Source organism: Ananas comosus, linkage group 9 (genome assembly GCF_001540865.1).
Source record: "Ananas comosus cultivar F153 linkage group 9, ASM154086v1, whole genome shotgun sequence".
Lineage (NCBI taxonomy): Eukaryota > Viridiplantae > Streptophyta > Magnoliopsida > Poales > Bromeliaceae > Ananas > Ananas comosus.
Genome location: NC_033629.1, coordinates 11,696,503 through 11,717,617, shown reverse-complemented (window position 1 = coordinate 11,717,617; position 21,115 = coordinate 11,696,503). Strand labels below are relative to the sequence as shown.

Sequence of the window (21,115 nt, the reverse complement as noted above, 5' to 3'; positions counted from 1 at the left end):
CCCTAACGGAGCCGATCATCGAATTGAATATTCTATCATCGAAAATAATTTACAAGTATGAAGGCCTCTGTACTTTTCGAAACAACTTGCAGAAGATGTACTTGTGTGTGTGTATTTATCGACCCTTGATATAAGGATGGGTTACCCTAAATCCACAAAAAGTCAAAAAGAAACAAAGTATAGAAAAATTTATGGGTTAGCCTAAGGTGTGGCAAGCTCTTAAATAAGTAATCTTATAATCTCATTGAGTCTAGATTTCAACACTAGTCCAAGTTCGAAGTCCGATTTTGAGAGCCCAAATCCCGACCCTTTCAATGGTCCTTGTTTAGGCTCGAGCCCAGTTCCACCCCTAAATATCCTCATATAGTAACACCCTACTAATTCACACCATGTCATTCTAGGACATAGCATATAATAAATGCTCTCACCATCCATATTCAAAAAATCAAATACCGACCGTCACTTACGCAAGTGGTAAAAGACTTAGTGACCGGTACTTAGGCCTCAAATTTGAATCTTAGTTGATTCACATTTTGAACTAAGTTTATTTTTAAATAAAATAAATGACGAGTACTTTACGATTTATCTCTAAAAAAAAAAAAAAACACTCTTTAGACCAAATCACCTATTAGAAGCATACTAATCAATCATAAAGATAGTTGCTAGAAGAGGAGTGAAAATTATAAAATATATAACCGCTGTGGCAAGGACACGATGAACATCACATCCATAGCATAGCCATGTGGCCATGGCCATGTCATTACAACACACATACCATCACATCATTTGGCAAATCAAAGTCTCTTTTGAGGAGAGTTGTGTGTGTGTGATTCCCTAAAAAGCAATACCATAACTCCATGGTAAAATAAAATAACTTTTAAAAAAATAATAAAAAATACTACCTTTACATATATATANATATATAAAATATTTTTGGAGCATGGATGTGCATATATAAACTAGTGAAATACCATGACATCAAGCACTCGGACACATGACATAATCCAAAAGTATAGTACAAAATTCTCTGATTTCTTTTTTAAAGAAAATTTGTGAATAGTTTGCCAACTTTTAATTGTTCGAATAAATCACCAAATTATTCAATAATTTTAAATATTAATAAAAAATACAAAACTAATGAATAAACAGTAAGTTAAGTAACTAATTCAATAAGTATTTTTTATATTAATCCATACCAAGTGAATAATTTATTGTATTTTAACACGTTATAGCCGTAAATTTGACAAAAAAAAATAAAAGCATATGAATTATATGCTTTTACATATTTTTAATTCTGTGTACCCATGCTTTATTAACCTAAATATTACTGAGTATTTCCTGAATTTTTTACTTTTTTCGAAATTCAAAATTTCAAATTCGGCAAAATTAATCCGAATGCCAAATTGTGACTATCAAATTGCAAAAAAAAAAAAATATCTTTTCGAAGACCCGGTCCATAGACCGGCGTTCTTATTGGGATGACGTCACTCCAATAGATGGATGGGCCCCACCATTTAATTGGCCCTACAACTGATGAATGGTAATGGTATATTTTATAATTTGAGTGATCTCGCGAATTTGGTGGCAAAATCACTATAGTTAGTTTAGTGATTGTTACTCGGAATATCGTTCTTGTTCGTGTGTTAGTTGTGCGGACATAGTCGCCACTCCATTAAGCATTTGTGTTTTCGTATTCGTAAGCATCAGCTACAAATAGTTTATCTCAGAATATTACGAAGGTTCGATGATCGCGCACGGGATTGCTGAGCTTGACGAGTTCCTTACTGAACTTCGCCATGACCGAACAGACCCTAAGCCAATGACAGAAGTGGCAAAAGAACTTTTGCTTCTAGTAATACTTGCGCCGTAAAACTCATCATTTCTAATGCAAGTGATAATAATTTGATAGTTGATGTATATTTTCAGCTAAATTTATTTCTAAACTAATAAATAAAACAGAAATATGCTACTTTTTGTTAAAAAAAAAAAAGGAAAAAAAAAAGAAAAAAATTGTGCAGTAAGAAGATTGAACAATATCCTATTTTGCCAACGTGACTACTTTTTTCTAGAATAAGTTAAGAATAAAACAAAAAAGAAAAATCACATCACAAGATCCTACTAGAAAATGGAAATCCACAGCTGGAGCACCATGATATATATATATATATATATATATATATATATATATATATATATATCTAACTAATTTAAATGTCCACTTCAAATTAACTATGCTCATAGATTTTAATAAAAATCTAATTAAATCTCGGATGGATAAAGATGGTGACATCATTGCGGCTGCTTAATTAAGGTGGTTTTAAGTTTACAATTAACAAGCAACATTTTTTTAATTAAGAGACTAAAACACGTAATGGAATGGGACAAATGAGCATGTTACTCAACACAAGGGCTTATTTACATATGTATCCCTCCATTTTCAAGAATTATTGTTCAAGGCCCTCAACTTTTTAGGCCTAGTTTTTGGATTTGATATTAAACTTTATTTATTTATTTATTTTTGGATTGTCCCTGCTCCCCTAACTTATAGTTGCATATATAGTTTAGTGACCAAAAGTGACTGTTTATTTTTTGGCCTGCTTAATTTTGTCCAGCCCAAGTCCAAAATCCCGGTACAAAAATTATATATATAGAGAGAGAGAGAGAGAGAGAGTTGGGCTGGAATGCTATTTGTAGCAAACAGACTCTAAGGTCGCTTATTCATTTTTAATTATAGAGCCTTCAAATTGATGATCAGCGCCGTTTAACATAATCTATATCACTTGAAGTATTTAGAAATCAAATTTCATACTTTTTTTTATATTGTTCTCTTATCAATCAAGTGGACAAAAAATTGAACGACAGAAAATAAATATCTTTTAAAAAGTGATGATAGAAATCTTACAATAAAGCTGAGTATAGATCTTGTTATAAATAGTTTTAAAAAAAAGTATGAAATTTGATTTCTAAATACTTCAAGTGAAATAAATATCTTTTAAAAAGTGATGATAGAAATCTTACAATAAAGCTGAGTATAGATCTTGTTATAAATAGTTTTAAAAAAAAATTTAACCAAAATTCAATTGATTTGGATATCTTTACGCTGTTAAACAACACCTCATATTGGTCATTAAAATTATAAATTTTCAAACCCTTGATAATTAGGCTAATGATGTCAAAAAGATTTGAAATTTAGTTTCTAAATACTTCAAGTGGTATAAATCAAGTTCAACGATATCGATCGTCGATTTGAAGACCCTACTATTAAAAACAAATGAATGATAATAAAATTCGTTTACTATTGATAGCATTCCAGTTCAACTCTCTCTCTCTCTGTATTTCATACACAAGTATGTTATCGGGTCTCGGTGGTGTTATGTACTCAAAACTCGATCAGGTCGAAACGGGTGAGTCAAAGGAATGAGATATTCAAATTCGTATCTGATATGGCCTCGACAAGGACATGCATATATAATTTTGTTATATATCTTAAAAATAATGAAATTAATTTAAGTATGTTTGTGGACATAAGGTGAGACACTCAAAATAATTCTAAATCGAATAATATGGAAGAGTACAACGGCTACAAGTGCAGCTAATACAGCACGTCGGTGCTAACAACTTGGTGTTAAATTTTTTTCTACCGGCGCTTTAAATTTAATAAGTTGCTAATTCTGATTAACTGAACTAATGTTACATAAAATAGCAGTTGAGCTTACGATTTTAGATATCTATAAACGCCAATAATTCCATATCTAATAATGCAGAAGAGTTTAAATATCTTATATTATTAACAATAGTAGAGAAATCATAGTAGTTTTTTTTTTTTCTTTTTAAGAGATAGATAACATGTTATCTGCTTCGTTTATTTCATTTCGAAATAAACTTAGTTGAAAATGTAAATTAACTAGAATTCGAATTTGAAATCTCGGATATCAATTATTGAGCCCTTTGCGACATGCGTCGGGACGGTCCGCAAAAAATCATGACAGTAGAATGAGAATATATAAGTTTGTACTAACTTTGTTTAGGAATTTAGGCCAAAAGGGAACCTGACACTAGTGTGCAGGAGTGGTGGACCATTTACTGGGGATATGGCCAAAAACAAAAGAAAAGTTCTTTAGTTTTGTGCTTTGAGGAGCTTTCCCAGAAATGAGAAAGCAATCATGTGATAAAAGTGAGGGAGCCAAAAAGAAAAAGTAATTATTAGGATATATAATCTCAAAAAGTATTTTAAAATAATATATAGTTGATGAATTAATCTGTACGTGTGACAGCTAGTGAATAATTGCTGGTATTTCTAAATGTTACGAATATAACACTACCGAGCTTATTTCGATTCTCAAATTTTTATGTTGAACATTCAATATTCTAAAACTTTAGAGAAATATATTTTTAATTTATTACATGCACTTAATTTATGTAGAATCTCAATCCCTTCTTTTATCTTACTCAAAATTTTCTTTTCTTTGTTTTTTCTGTTTAGAAAAGTCTTCTTTACATAGAAATTAAATAATTTAATTAAAGTAATAATTTTTGTTTCAAATTAAGGATTATAACAAAGAGCAAATCTAATAAATCAGAACATTAATTACTTATTTACTTAAAGTATGGAAACCAACATAAAATTTCACTAAAAGCTCAAAAAAGACCAGTAATACTAAAACTTATTTACTATCGATTATAAAATTGACTCATCAATTATATTATACATAATAATAATATTATTATTAAAGTATTACTGAAAAAAAAAAAAAAAGTTGGGCTAGCTTTTACCTTTTCCTATCTCCTCTGAAAAAGCTACGTGAATTGTTCTTCATGGGAGAACGCATATTTGAGATTCCCTGCTCGTAAGATCCCTCCCTTTTACATGGGAAAAAAAAAAAATGTAAACTTTAAATACCACCTTTATAGTTTCGCATTTTTTTATTTTAATATTTTTTAGTATTACTTTTTTTCTTTCATAAATGTTAACTCTTCGTTAAATTATATATAAAAAATTTCAGATACTTCATCTATAATTTATGAAATATTTATTTTAATTTTTTGTAATTTACTGAATTTTCACTATAGTATTTCTATAGTTTTAGCTTTGCCACTAATTTAACAAAAAATTTAACGGAGTGAATAATAAAAAAAATAAAATAAAATCACATGATATAAAAATAATATACTGTAAAGGCTAAATTATAGAAAACCTTCTTTTAATAACCCGCTTTTTCACTTTCCCTCCCTGACATTTAAAAACCTACACTTTGCCTCCCTGTAAAATAAAAAATGTGCACTTCACTCCCTACCGTTAGGGTTCCGTTAGGGTTCCGTTAAAAAATATATTTTTATGCCGAAAATGCCCCTCCGCCATCTCCCTGTTGCTTCGACTCCCTCCGGCTCGCCACCTCGCCGCCGCCTCGCTGCTTAGCCGCCTCGCCGTCCTCCACTGCCTCGCCCTCACCCACATCCCCTTCGCCGTCCTCCGCCGCCTCGCCTTCGCCTTCTTTGCCCTTCTCCTACTGTCGCCCACCTCGGTTTTCTCCCACTGTCGCCGAAATCGAGGACGGCGAGGGAGGAAGATGGAAAAGAAGACGACAATGGCGAGGGACAAAATGGTCATTTTACACACCGTAACCCCCCTGTGAATATTTTTTATTTTACAGGGGGGCAAAGTATAGGTTTTTAAATGTCAGAGAGGAAAATAAAAAAGTAGATTATTACAGGAGGATTTTCTGTAATTTAGCCTATTTTAAATTATAAAGTATTAAAATAAAAAAAAATACAAAAATACAGGTATGACATTTGAATTTTTACCCCAAAAAAAAAAAAGAAAAAGAAAAAAAAACAGAAAAAAAAAAAGCTGCTGAAAAGTGCTTTTGGTTAGCCAGGCTTGCACTGTGGAGCGTGTGCGGGCTGCAACATGGCCTATCATCATTACCATTACCATCTCACATTCCGGCTCAGGGCATTTTGAACGTGGCCGCCACTGTGCTGCGTAAAAAGCACTTCCACCACCGCAGTGGGTTTTTAAGCCTTTTTTTTTTTTTTTTCTTTTTCGTTGCCAGAGATGTTTCAGTAAAAAGTAGCCACAAGATTTAGTTGGCGGTTACTATTATTTTTGTTTGCATTACTACTTTAAGCGAAAAGTATGGGCCGGGTGTAGATTCCAAACATCTTGTAAAAAAAAAAAATGACTAAATTACAGAAAATCCCCCTGTAATAACCCGCTTTTTCACTTTCCCATCCTGACATTTAAAAACCTATACTTTGCCAACTTGTAAAATGAAAAATGTGCACTTCACCCCTACCGTTAGGGTTCCGTTAGGGGTTCTGTTAAAAAATATTTTTTTTATACCGAAAATACCCCTTTGCTCTTCTCTGATGCTTCGCTCCCTCCGGCTCGCCGCCTCGCCGCCTCGCCGTCCTCCACTGCTTCGCCCTCGCCCACATCCCTTTCGTCCTCCTCCGCCACCTCGCCTTCGCCCTCGTTGTCCCTACCTACCTCTCCATCAACACCCATCTTAGTATCCTCCCTACTGTCGCCGAAATCGATGGGCGGCGACGGTGTAGGAGGAGAAGGGGAGCAGGTGGAGAAGAAATTGGAGAGGAATCGTGGCCGATTGAGGTGGAAATAGCGGCGAATCGAAGAGGCGGCTGAGGAAGCTCAAGAAGAAGACAACAATGGCGAGGGGCAAAATGGTCATTTTACACACCGTGACCCCCCTGTGAACATTTTTTATTTTACAAGGGGGCAAAGTATAGATTTTTAAATGTCAGAGGGGGAAAGTGAAAAAGCGGGTTATTACAGGAAGGTTTTCTGTAATTTAGCCAAAAAAAATTTAATATTTCTAATAAAATTGTAACGTTCCAATAATTTCATATCAGATAAAAAAATAATTTTATTTAAAATATATAAGATATACAGGCTAATAATAATAATAATAATAATTGAATTTAAGTATTTTAAGCCGTTGGTGTAGGCCCGATAAATTATTATTACTAGCGGGTTGGATCGTTATAATTGATATCAGAACTGAATACCAGCCGAAAGTGTGAGAAGTAGGTGTTATGCACTGCATATGTGATCACTTTTAGCCCGAGATCACTACTGTGGCAAGAAGCAAAAAAAAAGATTACGAGGCTAGCTTTAGATTAGAAACTTTAGTTTGAAGCTTTTAATAAATTTGATAGAGCAGTAGTTCTAACATCATTTATCAAATATTATGATAGCTAGCCTTGTGTATGGTACTGTTGTTACAAGCTCCAATATTACTAACAACAAATAAATAAATATCCATTAATTAATTCTGATCATAACTCTAAATTGACTGAACTTGATGAGATTCGGCAGTAGTATATACTCTGTACATGCAAAACAAATATTGATTAGTTATTATGTATCATCACCTTTAAAGATAATTTTGTTTATGTATATCCGAATCTGATCTTACAGATCATATCATGATGAATCATAAGAAAGGTGACATGAGAAATATGCTAAGACGCAGGAAGGACCTTTTTGCATAAAATACTCCTTAAAAAATGCACTTAATTATTGCTCAAATATTATTAATTATTATTTATAATTTTTCATTTATTATTACACCCATAGCCTTACAATATAGACATAATTGCCCATATACTCTTCAGAACTTCAAAAATATTTTATTAAGCCCTATTTTTTTTTTTCTTAATTTCTAATATACCCTTCGTATGTTCTTCCGTTATTCTAAAATATCTCTACAGTTATCATTCGTTATGCTAATTTGTGTTAAACATGAGTTGAATATCTACCAGAGAGTTAAAAAAAATTAAAATATTTTTTTATTCTTAACTTAAGAGCAAATAAAAAATATTGATGATGGTAGAAGAGTATATTTGAAAAGACCAAAAAATAAAATACTTTTTGTACCCCTAACTTGAGAGCAAATAAAAAAAATCAGTGATGGTAGAGGTGTATATTTGAAAGGGTAAAATATAATTTTATAGAGATAACAGTTATTGCTAATAGTTTATTGACAGATTTTATCTCTACAAGTATAATTGAAATATATCGAAACGTAAAAAAGTATTTTCAAAATTAGCTTTTCTAAGAGGGGTAAATCAGAAGGTCAAAAATTTTTCAGGAGTATATAAATAATTACCCCCAATATAATAACCTAACTGTAGTATGAATTATTTTAATCACAGGAGAATGTAGATATGCTTGAAATACTATTTCGACATATAGTATGAATTATTTTAATCACAAAATCCCTTATTTTCTATTGTGGATGTACACGTTACATCTCTAAAATTGTCTCCCAATGAAATTTTGAATGGGTCCCTTAAAAGGAAAAGAGAAAATTTTCAATGAGAAATTAATTAAAAGAGAAAATGACATGTCGGGACAATAATTAATAACACTAAAAATAAATATAATCTTTTGTGGACTATAAATTCCGTACGAAACGTTCTAACTCGATGAGACCAAATACGTAATATATAGTTGATTTTTATAGTACTCGTGCATTAATGCGTCACGTAACATCTGAAGAATTATTATTTATTAAATCTAGTGTAAAATAATAATATATGTAAAACTAGTTCCAATGCTATTTGGATATTACAACTTAGTGCATACACATTTTGCTTAACCGGTTTAGCCATTAAACTTTACATATAATAATTTACTTTATTCTTTGAACATGAAAAGATTTTTTCTGTATTGTTAAAATATCCATCTTATTTCTTTCTAATTACAGTATATTTTAACAAAATATTTATATTTTTAATAATTAATTGGACATCATTAAGAATAAAAAAATATTTCTATTTTTTTTCGTGGTTATCACTTTGAAAACCCAAATGCTTAAAATTTTATTTTGAAGTAGAAAAAGATAAATGTTTAAATAAGAGTTTGGAAAACTAATATGCAATATGGTGATAGTACAGGTACTATCCGCAAATGTTTAATTAACTACACATCAATTGTTCCACGTCAAGTCCAATTGAACAATTGAATAATAATCTCAATAATAATAATAATAATAATAATAATATAATAATAATAATAATACGTACATCCGATTTTTTTTTTTTTGGGACCTCTGGTTTCGTAGTTTCTCACTCTGCACCCTGTGGTTTAAAATGTATCAATTTGTCCCCTTGGTTTTTTTTTTCTTTTTTTCTTATCAATTTTATTATTTTTTTTTAAATCAGTAATAAAGTTAAAATTAAAGGGTACTAAAGTGAATATTTGATAAATCTAAATGGGTATCTAAAGTTTTTTATATATAATTTAATAAAATATTAACGAAAAACATATAGCAGATAAACGAAACACAACGAGGCAAATTGTACTTTTAATAAGAGGGTAAAGTAAAAAAACAAAAAGAAACATAAATAAAGAGAGAGTGTATTTTTGAGTTTATATATATTTTTAAAATTTTGGATATAAAAGAGAAAAATAGCATATAAAGGTATGCATAGGCCCGTACGGGGGAATAAAAAAAAAAAAAAAAAATATAATATAATATAATTAGAAAACGGGTGAATTTGGCCGGATACTTAATAAAAGAAAAAAAAAAAAAAAACAAAACAAAAAAAAAACAAAAAAAAAAAAAAAAAAAAGAAACCGGATCAACTTGCATTCCGGTTATTCGGAATACGCAGAGATTCTGCTATTCCCATTTTGGTGAATAACACTATTAATTAATTTCAAATTAATTAAAATTTAATGAGATTAAAACGTAAATTATTTATAAGTATGTTGTATATATAAACTTTTTATTCATAAATTTTATTGTCTATATTAACTATTATTTATATTAAATATTATAATAAATTTATAATAACTTCTATTTTAAAATACTTATCAATAAATTCTTTTATTAAATTAAGTTTAACCGAATTTTTTAAAAATTTATAAATGTTATTATAATAATAGTTTTTATTAATTGTTCCAACCTATTCTTAATTTACAATTAAAAATTAAAAATAAATTTTAAATTTAATATATTATATACATTTTTTTATAATTATTAATTGTACTATATTAAAATTATATTTATATTTAAACATATTAATAAAATTTAGAGTAAATTATATTTAAATATAATAATAATTTCTTTTTATTGAATTTAAGTTTAAGTAGCATTTTAAAAATTGTAGCATTTATTTAATAATTTTATTTGCTTGTTCCACCCTATTCTTATTTTAAATTAAATTACTTTTAATTTTTAAAAATTTATAATATAAATCTAAATTAAGAGGTTTATATTGTTTATAAAAAATTTTTGTTTAATTTTAATTTAAATTTTGATATTTTAATTTGAAATTTAAAATTTTATATTTTATATTCTTCAATTAAACTTGATCTTAATTTAATTTGAATTTAAATTTAAAATTTGAATTTAAATTTGAGATTTATTTCAAAATTACATTTCCAGTTATAATTTAAATTTAAAATATATATCAAATTAAAAAAATTTAAATTCCAAATATAATAAGAGGATATACTTCATTATTTTTATTTATAGAATTCACTATCTTCTCTTATTCCATCTGCTACCAAACGCTATTTTTTTTATTCCAGGATAACTATTTTAATCAACGAAAATTGATCTAATCCGCTTATATCTCATGTATACTATCTGAAAATAGTCCTTTTTGCTTATTCTCGGAACAAACGATACCTAAGTAACTTTATGCATGATCCCTGCTCTATCCTATAGTATAAATTTATTATACGAGAGATAAATTAAGCTAAAGCCATGAGAATAAAGAACCCTCAATTAGAAGAATAAAAAAAAAAAAAAAAAAAAAAAAAAAAAATATCGTTACAAAAAAAGTTTATCTTATTTTAGTATTTGTTTTTATCTGAGCAACGTCTAACTATCAGTTCATAAATTGCCACCTTTAACTTAAATTTATTTTTTCAATTTAATTCGTGTTATCTTTTAGGTTTTTAAATTAGATAATTTAAGTCAATTAGATTGAAATTTTTACAAAAAATTAGTTATGCTATCACATCTATTGATAAATATATATTAAATTTAATAAACTGAGGAATAGCTTTATAGCCGAGGAGATAGAATTTGAAATGAGTTCTAGAAGACTCTAGAAATTCCCACGCAAGATGAAATGAGTTCTAGAAGACTCTGGAAATTCCCACGCAACCCACCGACACTTGTAAGACAAAACTTAGTATTTCAATTTATGTCAATATAAATTAATTTTAAATTTTTTAAATTTTATTTTAGAATTTTTTAGAAAAACTGATTAAAATTGGTATAAAAAGAGGTGACAAGATTGTACGAAAAAAAAAAAGGTCCTCGAAAAAAAAAGAAAAAATTACAATAGAGTAAAAAATAAAACAATAAATTATATAAAAATATTTAATTTTTTATTAGAATGAAAATTAAAATAGACATCTAAAATTTTGATAATTTTAGAGAACTTTAATTCTGATGCAGAACGAAAAAGAAGTGTTTGTTAAAAAGAAACAAACTTGTAGCGGTTTACTCTAAAAGATCAATCCAAAATTCAAATTCGAATTAGGTTTTATAAATAAATTGAGCCAATTTTTATTTCAAAACGGAATAAAAAATAAAAAATAGATTCTTTTAAAACAAACAACAACAGTTAAAGCCGGTAATTTTATTTCGATTATAAAATCTAAAATGTGTGAACCAAATAAGTCCTAAATGACTACTCAAATTTAACTCATCCTTTGATTTTATCTTCTAAATTTCAAATGAAAAAAAAAATCTACCAAAAAAAAAAAGCTGATGTAATTTAAACAATTTTTTTCTCAATTGACAACTTATTAATCATCTGTTTTAATACAAGTTTAGCACTCTCCACTGAATCAGAGATTTGCATCCAAACAAAAAAAACAAAGGGTCTGATAATAATCCTTAGATAAAAAATTTTACACCAGTTTTCATTCTACCAAAAACCAAAATAGGAAAAAAAAAAAAAACAAACAAACAAAATTGGATTAAACTCCACCCAGAAACCAAAATAACAAACAGGACCTACCACCCAAACAAATGCCCTAATTTTTACACCATTTTCTATGCACAATATATCTTTTTCTTTTTCTCCTCCCAAGGAAAAAAAAGAAAAAAGAACATATATAAATAAAAGGCACTAATAGCATAGCACTAACAGGGGCCTTTCTCAAAAAAAAAAAAAAAAAAAAAAAAAAAAAACAATACACTAACAGGGGCGGTAACCTCACCGGGGACGGTGACGAGGCGCGCGTCTCCTCCTTCCGATCGTCGTTCTCACATGACGGCGCAGGCGTTAGGGTTCTCGTCGCTGAAGAGCTGCGGCGCGTGCGCCATCTCCATCCGGTACCCGTACGGCGCGTAGTACTCGAACCTGCTCGACTCCCCCGCCGCCGCCGCCGCAGCTGCCGCCGCCACCGGCGCCGGCGCCGGCGCCGTAGATTTTTCTCCTCCTCCGCCACCGCCGCCGCCTCCGCTCTTCTTTTCATCTTTGTCCTTGTCCTTGTCCTTGGAGGGGGGGACGAGGTCGACGCCGCGCTTGAGCTTGTCCTTGAGGAGGGAGGGGAGGGACTTGGGGTCCATGGTGCCCTTCACGGTGACCAGATCCTTCGCCGCGTCCACCTTCACCTCCTCCACCCCTGGGGGGAGGGAGCGAGAGGAAGAAGATGAGGAAGATGACGATGAGGGCACGATCGTAAAAATCGCCCAACCCAGGGGCATTTCAGGTAAAAAAAATATGCTACGCAGCTTCTAGTAGGTATTAAGTGCAAAAAATATGCCGAGACCCCTCAACTATAGATGCTTCGCAAACAAGGCCCCTAATCCCTTTTTCTTTTTAGAAAAAATTCTTTTCGCGAGTTTCAAAAATATATATTTAAATAAACTTCAAATACCACCCCAATAATTTCACACTTTTTCACTTTAGTGTCTTTACCATATGATTTTATTTTTCTCACTTCGTTAAATTATTATATATAAAAAATTTTGTTACTGATTTAATAAAAAAATTTAGTAGAGGGACAAAATAAAATGAAAAATAAAATACAGAATACTAAATTGATACATTTTAAACTATATAAGATACTGAAATGAAAAAATACGAAACCACAAAAGTAATATTTGAAAATTTTCCTATATATTGATAGCACTCAAAAGTCCCCAACCTTTTCACACGAGTGACTAAATTTTAAGTTATTGTTATAATTTTTAATTTGCTAATTAAAAATTAGTTAGAAACTATAACAAATTAAAATTTAAAATATCAAAGTGTTCCGAATCTCATAGTTTGTAAACTGAAAATATAATTCGCGCCCATCAACTTTTAAAAATACTAAAACCAGCTAAATCAGATATAAATCACTGCTTAATTTCATAGATCTATCAGTTTATTAAAAACAAAGTTAAAAGTATACGTTTTAAAATAACCTATAGTAGAGGGGTCTTTTACATATTTAACCCAAGTACAAAATTAACTTCCTACTTAAAAATAAGATTAATTTAAAAAATTATTATTATTACCTTTAATTTTGGAGATGGTTCGTTTGATTCGGTCAACGCACCCTTCGCAATGGAGACGAATTTTGAGAACCACCGTAGACACCGGTAACTGTTAATTCAGAAAATTACAAATAAGCCACATGATTAACTAATAAATAAATCATTAACTTAGTTTAGATGCAGCATTAGTTATTAGTTAATTAATTAATGGACAATGTATCAAACTCCTTGTTCTTTCCCAACATTACAATTTGGCCCTCAAATAAATAATATAAAAATGGCTTTTACTTAAAAAAAAAATTCTAATGTACTAAAAACTTAGGTGCAAGATTGGATAATAAATTGCACATAATTCTTTCACCCAAAATATCTATTTTACAATCCTATAATTATTAATTAATATCATTTTTCGGCAAAAATACGTAAAATTTATCTAAAACTATATACATTTTGGTTGACGATCATCGTCTATCTATAAAGGTAGAATTCTTTCAACTACAAATTTATTAAAATAAATTACTAACTTAAATTTTTTAAAGTCAAAAGTGTTATCAACGGCCTAAAATTACACAAAACAAAAATTTACATAATTAAACTAAAAATTTGTAAATTTTGATAGTTAATTTAAAATTATTCATAATTTAAATAAATTCTGTATGTTTTTATCTTACTTGCAGTTATATTATAAAATCTTAAACGGTTAGATAATAATATTTATATATTTTTATATTTAATGCTCACAGAAAGCGGCAAAATATATGCTATGTACTTCACCTCTTTGGGTTTCTTGATGTCACTGTCCTTAGAGAAATCGGTGCTGTCCTTCTTACCGTCGCGGACTTTGCCGTCCTTCTTCTTTTTGTCGTGGTCGCCATTATTATTATTATTACTTTTCTTGGTTTTTCTCGGGGGATTGGCGGGTGAAACGATGTCGGCCTTCTTCCCCGTCTTCACCTCTAACCTCTCTTTAATCTCCCACGGATCTGCGTTTCCCCTCACCGTCACCTTATCGTTCACCATGTCCAATGATACCCCCTCCACCCCTTGAAAAAATAATAAGAAAAATAAAAAAAATAATTGATTAATTATTATTTGATTATTACTGTAATTTTATCGTATAGAAAATAAAAATATTGAAAGTGTTTTTAAATCTTTTTTTACTCATTAAAAGCGTATCAAAATATAAAAGTATTTCTAATAACATATTTCTCCGATGAGCATCTCCAACTATACTGTATTTATAATAATATTCAATCAATTGATCCTAATAAAACAGTAATAAATTAAAAAGTTTAGTAAAGTATCTCTTTGATTTGCATCTATCGATAGTGAAAACATTAAAAGAGATCAAGTTCCTAAATTTGACTAAAAAACTTTGAGAGAATATATATATATTTTCTTTTTTAGAAACATATTTTAGGGGAAAAGTTCCAGAATCTAAGAAATAAGATGCCTTACTTTTCCTTGTTAAGGAATCAAAAGTTTTTTTTAGATTAGAAATAAAAAAAATAAAAATAAAAAAATAGAGAATACCTTCAATTCCTTTTATGGCCCTTTTCACCTTGTTTGCGCACCCCTCGCAATGCAACTCCGTCTTCAACACCACGGGGGCATTTCCGTCTTTTCCTCCTCCTCCTCCTCCTCCCTTCTTCTTCTCCCCTTCTCCTCCCTTCTCTCCTTTCTACACACACCATTCAAAAAAAAAAAAAAATTTAAAAAAATAATATTACCAATTAAATGACCAAAAATAAAAATAAAAACTTAAGAGAAAGAAAAAGAAAAACTCACCTCACCCATTGCTTTTCCTCTCTCTCTCTCTCTCTCTCTCTTTCTCTCTCTCTCTCTCTACACGATGTATTGTGTTTGAGTTCTTGGAGAGGGGGAAATGGTGGTGGTTGGGGTATAAATAGAGGGAGAAAGAGGAGGGAATGTGACCCGGTTCGGGTTCGGATCCGAAGAGTGTTTTTTGTTTTTTTATTTTTTGGGGGATTAATTTGGATTGGTTCGTGTCATAACATTATTATTATTATCAATATCATCATCACATCCATGACCATGTCATGCCGAGGCATGTGGACTGGTGGGGTCCGAGAATAATTGCATGGACCAAGGTCTATAGACCATTGCTTTGGAAAAGAGAAATTCACTTTAGGGGTGTTTGTTTGGATGAAAGTGAGAGGGAAGCGGAGCGGGGAAAGTTGTTTACGCCGTAAACTATCACTTACGTTGTTTGTTTTGCCGTAATTTTATTACGGCCGAAAGTCGAGTTCACCCAAAATAGGGTAATTGACTTCGCCGTCCCACGGGGCGAAGTCAATTCCGGTGAAGTGCAAAGAGGCAAAGGAACTTGTTAAATTTGGTTAGGTAATGTGATCAAATTTGGTTAGGTAAATTTTAATATATTTTTTGTCTAATTTGTATATTTAGAAAATGATGAAAAATGAATTTGTTAAATGTTAATAATTTTTTAACTTTAGAATTTTATTTGTTGCATTATTGTAATTTATATACAAACAAATAATATAATTTTTTAAAATTTTATTTTATAATTATACATATATATATAATTATATACATATATAATTATATTAATTTTTATTTATTATAATTTATTATTCACTAAGTTACAAAATAGACAATAATATCACTTCGGAGGTAAGTATACCGGGGCTGGAGAGCTACACCTTTTACGTCATCTACTTCCTACCAAACAAACAACAGAACTTACAGAACTGCACTTCCACAGTTAGAAACAAACAGCGGAAGTGAATTAATTTTTATCTAAACTTCACTTCAACCCAAAGTCTACTTCCACTCTAAGTCTACTTATGTTGAAACAAACATGCCTTTATTGGGTTTCTGGAATGATAGTTTAAGTTTCTATGTGTGAATCTGTGATCCACAATACATGAGCACTTAAATATACAAAAGAGCTTGTTAGAGATTTTTACCGAATAACTTTTTAATCTCTACTGTGAGATAGTGTTGTGTTGTAAAATAATACGGTAAACTTCAAATACCACCTCTGTGGTTTCGCACTTTCTTACTTTAGTATCATATAATTTAAAGTATATTAATTTGATATCCTGTAATTTCATTTTTCTCTTTTCGTCAGCTACTCCGTTTAGTTTCGTTAAATTATATACAAAAAACTTCAAATATTACATCTAGCTTTATTGAATATTCACTTTAGTATTTTTTATTTTTGTTTTTTTATAATATAAAAGTGACTGCTTTTGATAATGTAATTCCAAATAAAAAAAAAAAGGACGGGTTCGGGGGCAACGGAGGCCTCCCAACTCCCTCCATTTCTTATCGGATCAGGACGAACTGTTGGCTATTTATTATTGTGGTAAAATAGGTCTAATTTTTTGATTGTCATAATAGGCTCAGGGGACTAATAAGTTGAGTTGGATGAGCCTAACAAGTTAAGTGAGCCTGTGGTCTATGAGAAACCTAACAGCAAGAGACCCAACAGTAGACATAACGTCTAGATGGATTGAGTCAGGTCGAAACCCGCAAGCACTGTGGTTGAATTTTTAAATACAATGGGTGCGTCCTTTCATCTATCAGCACGTACTTTTGTGATAGTTGGTTAGGACGAATAATAAGAAAAAAGAGCTCTCCCGCTTTCCGCTCTATTTACTAGGAGAATCAGAATGAATTAAGACGAGTTATATTTTTGGGTTAATTGCACACAACTTGCTATAAACATATCGAATAGTAGATATTTATACTTTAACATTATTTCCCCTAATCTTACCACGTGGCAGCCTATCTTTCACCCTCACTTGCCTCTCTTTTGAACCAAATGGCTAAGCGGTCTCTTCGGCTTTCCTTCCCTGTAACGTCTACCTCTTCGCATTCCCGTCTTATTAATTTTTTTTTATAACGTATGTCTCTTCGACTTCCCATCTCATAATTCCTTCTTTGTAACGTCGCTACTTCGACTTCTCTCTCATTAGTTTCTATTTTCTAAGAATCGTTGCCCGAGAAGCCTGTGGGCACGGCAAATGGCGTTCTCGACAACGACCTCGCCTACTACGTCCGCTCCCCTCAAGCCCGCAAGCGCACCGCCCTCGCTCTCACCGTCAACGTCGAGTGAGTCGAACTCTAACCCTAGCCTCGAACCTTTCTCCCTCGATGTCGACCACTTATATTTGTAATGTATAGAACTTGCCGAAAAAGGGTTGAAGGCGCTATGATATTTCACAAAAGCATCGGTGTTAGTAGAGAATGCCCTAAATGAGGATACAAAGGGGTCCGATTTCTATGTAACACATTTTTTTCTCCTATAATTTTTTTTATCTTTCGTTATTTTTTATTAAATTATAATTTTATTCTAAAAATTTTAAAGTATTTTTTATATTATTAAATTTAATCAAATATGATTATATCCGCTGCATCACGCGGGTTCCTACACTAGTATTTCTACAAAGTTCAACTCTTCATATTTATTCCTACAAAAGTTCTAACGTTTTCAAATATACCCCTACTGCCAGGATCCGTAAGAAAATTATAGTTAACTATGAGTAAAATACTTAACGCTATTTAGTGGATGAAGTAAATTGATCTTTTTACCCCTCTTATATTATTTGTGATAATAGAAAAAAAGAAGACGACCATTGAAAATTTTTGCAAGGATATTTTGGCAAAAGTGTTATTTTATTAATACTGCTTTAACAATAACAAACCAGAGGGACAAATATTAATATCGGTATATCACTAAATTTTTATTTTTTATCGATAGGTTTATGAGCGTTGTATGAAAATTAACCCTATATTATTAATATATATATATTATATATATATATATATATATATATATATATTGTATTTTTTAATTTTTACTTATCACTCCTTCCGAAAGGGGACTCCACGGTAATGCCTACAAGCCTACAACTCTGGTCCATGGAATAGAATCTCCCAGGGGGGAAGGGGAATGGGAGGAAATGATGAGGTGGGTGGTGGGTTGTACCTACGGGAGCGCCGCCGGTTTTTGACCACGGAGGCCGCGCCCACGTGGCGCCTCGACGCGCGAACTCAGGGGAGTGGAGGCGAAATGGCAGTGGGGCCCACCGCACAAAACCCCCCTCCCCGCCCCCTCGAAAATCTCGAAATTACCCAATCGCCCCTCGTCCGCTCCTCAGTTCGAGGAAATTTAATGTATAATAATAATAATAATATTTATACCATATATCATTAATAACTAATTAATTATATCTCTTTATTCAAAAAAATATAATAAAAATAATTTTTTATTAATTACGATGGACGAATAAACTCAAAAAATAATATAATAAATTAAGAATATCATATCAGTTATATAGTAATATAACTGATATATTTTTTAAAATTTTTTCTTCGGTTCTGGAAGATTCTGTAGGGGTATTTTGGGAAATTTAGGGTCCGTCACGTGACGCACACGTGGAGGAAAATTCGCGAGGGCCGAGGAGAGGACGCGTCGTGGTGGTGCTGGTGTAGGTGAACATCATGGCCCCTTCGTGGTAAGATAAAATGTGTACATGTGTTTGTGCCGTAATGGATGGTACCGGTTTTATCCGGTTAAAATACTAATCTTAACCTAATCCATCTTTACTTAAACAATCATTTTTAGATTAAAAAAAAATACCAAACTTATTCCGTATGAATCATTTTGAATCAGCAATTTAATTTTTCAAATTCTAATTTTATTATTCAAATTTTAATTTATTTAATCTGATTCAACACTTTATTTTGAAAATTTAAATGCATTATTTATATTTACAGATTTAATTAGTAAATTTTATACAATTTTCAAAATTATAAATTGATTAAAATAATTAATTAATTTGAATTTTAAAGTCAAAATACTGCTGACCGACTCAAATCAAATAGATTGAAAGATTTAAAGGTCCATAGTTCATATAAGTTTTGTATGCTTTTTTTCTTAACCCTTAAATAAAATCATTGACCGTCAAGAGAAACAAAAATAAAACAAAAGTCATTAAGACTATACCACTGTAAGAAAATTGCGTAGGGTAAAAACGCAATGGAAAAAAAAATCAAATAAATTTGATTTTGAAAACTTTCGAGATCCAATCTCAAAAACTACGCAATTAGGATTCCTCATGTTCTTTAAGATTAAAGGAGAAAATCAAGATCGAATTTTTACCTTTTTCGCGGATAAATCTTTACCTCAATTTGATGATCGTAGAATTGATTCTCTTGAAGCCGCACACGCGTCCGACCTCTATAGGTATCTACACGAGATTGTTGATTTGATCGATATCCTCACCGAGGTGCTAGCTCCCTTACAAAGAACGTGGTTCTTGCTAAAATATGAAAGAGAGAGAAGAAAGAGATGACAGGTAGGATTTTCTAAAACCTCTCGTATTATTATATAGCGGAATATAAAGATTTTTAGTTGTATCCCAAAATAAATAGCAATATACATATAATAATGCTCATCAGTTTTCACTAAACGGTCCGTTTGGTATTGAGATCTATTTAGCGCTAAAAAATAAAATAGAGTTGGCATGAAAGTAAGTAGGAATATGCTCCTCCGTTTTTCGTTGATATCGTAAAAAGAAAATATCAAACCTACTCACTGCGATATGTAGAACATGATAATATATAAAAAATATTTTTGTTGTCTATGTTTAACTTACACAACACAATCTTTCCGCAGGATCAAAGAGAGATTAGAGCATGTTTGGTTCGCCCCTTTTTCACCCTAGAATCGAAATCGGAATGGATGAATCCGTTTTGTCCATATTTGGTCTGTGAAATTTTTATTTTGATTCCGATTTTCTGGTGAATGGAAATCACCCCAATTACCTCTTTTTTCAATCTGGAGTAAGAGGCCGGATTAGAAATTGAATTCGGACGGAATGAATTCATTCGGATTAAATTTAACTTTTTTAAGCTTATTTTTTTAATTAAAACATAAGTTTAAGTTTAAAAATTATATTTATAAATTTAAATTTAAATGAAAAAATAAAATTCAATTAAGCATTTCGAATCTAATTTATAAAATTGAATTTAAATTTAAATTTAATTTCAAATCTAAAGTTTTATTCATATTTTATTTAAAATTTAAATTAAAATTTATGGATTCAAATTGAAATTGAAATTATAATTTTAAGTTTTGAATTTGAATAAATCAAAATTTAGTTTTATATTTTAAATTATTCATTTAATTTTAATTTTTAATTTTTTAAAAAAATATATTTAAAATTTCGACATTCGTTTTAAATTTTGACCAGTAAATTTTTAAATCTCTTAATTTTCAATTTAATTTAAACTAATATTATTATAAAAATAAATTGATACATTAATTTGATTACGTTTTGATATCTATCTAACCAAAACCGACAATGAGAATGATTCATTTCGATTCCAATTCAGATGGCGAACCAAATAGAATCAAATAATGAATTATTTTGATTTCGTTTTCGCTTATTCTCATTATGATTTCGATACTGTTTCGGACTTCGATAGCTTGATACGGCCCTCGTGTCGACTGTCAAGTCGATTTGAGACACTATGTTGAGCCACAGTGTGAGCACCCGTGCCGGACCGGGCTATCATTACGGCGCTCAGCCGTTTTGTCCCTTGAAAACTAAATGCGCCAACCAGCCCGTCAAAAGTTC

General features: G+C 30.7%; 1 protein-coding gene across 1 annotated transcript; it reads right to left on the bottom strand.

Annotated features, from left to right (window-relative positions):
- Nucleotides 11,861-15,362, bottom strand: LOC109714754 (heavy metal-associated isoprenylated plant protein 3). Its single transcript, XM_020239453.1, has 5 exons — nucleotides 15,270-15,362; nucleotides 15,015-15,162; nucleotides 14,256-14,524; nucleotides 13,503-13,590; nucleotides 11,861-12,622 (listed from the first exon to the last, which is right to left on the bottom strand). Exons 1-5 carry the CDS (start codon nucleotides 15,276-15,278, stop codon nucleotides 12,261-12,263), a joined length of 876 nt encoding a protein of 291 aa, XP_020095042.1. The 5' UTR covers nucleotides 15,279-15,362; the 3' UTR covers nucleotides 11,861-12,260.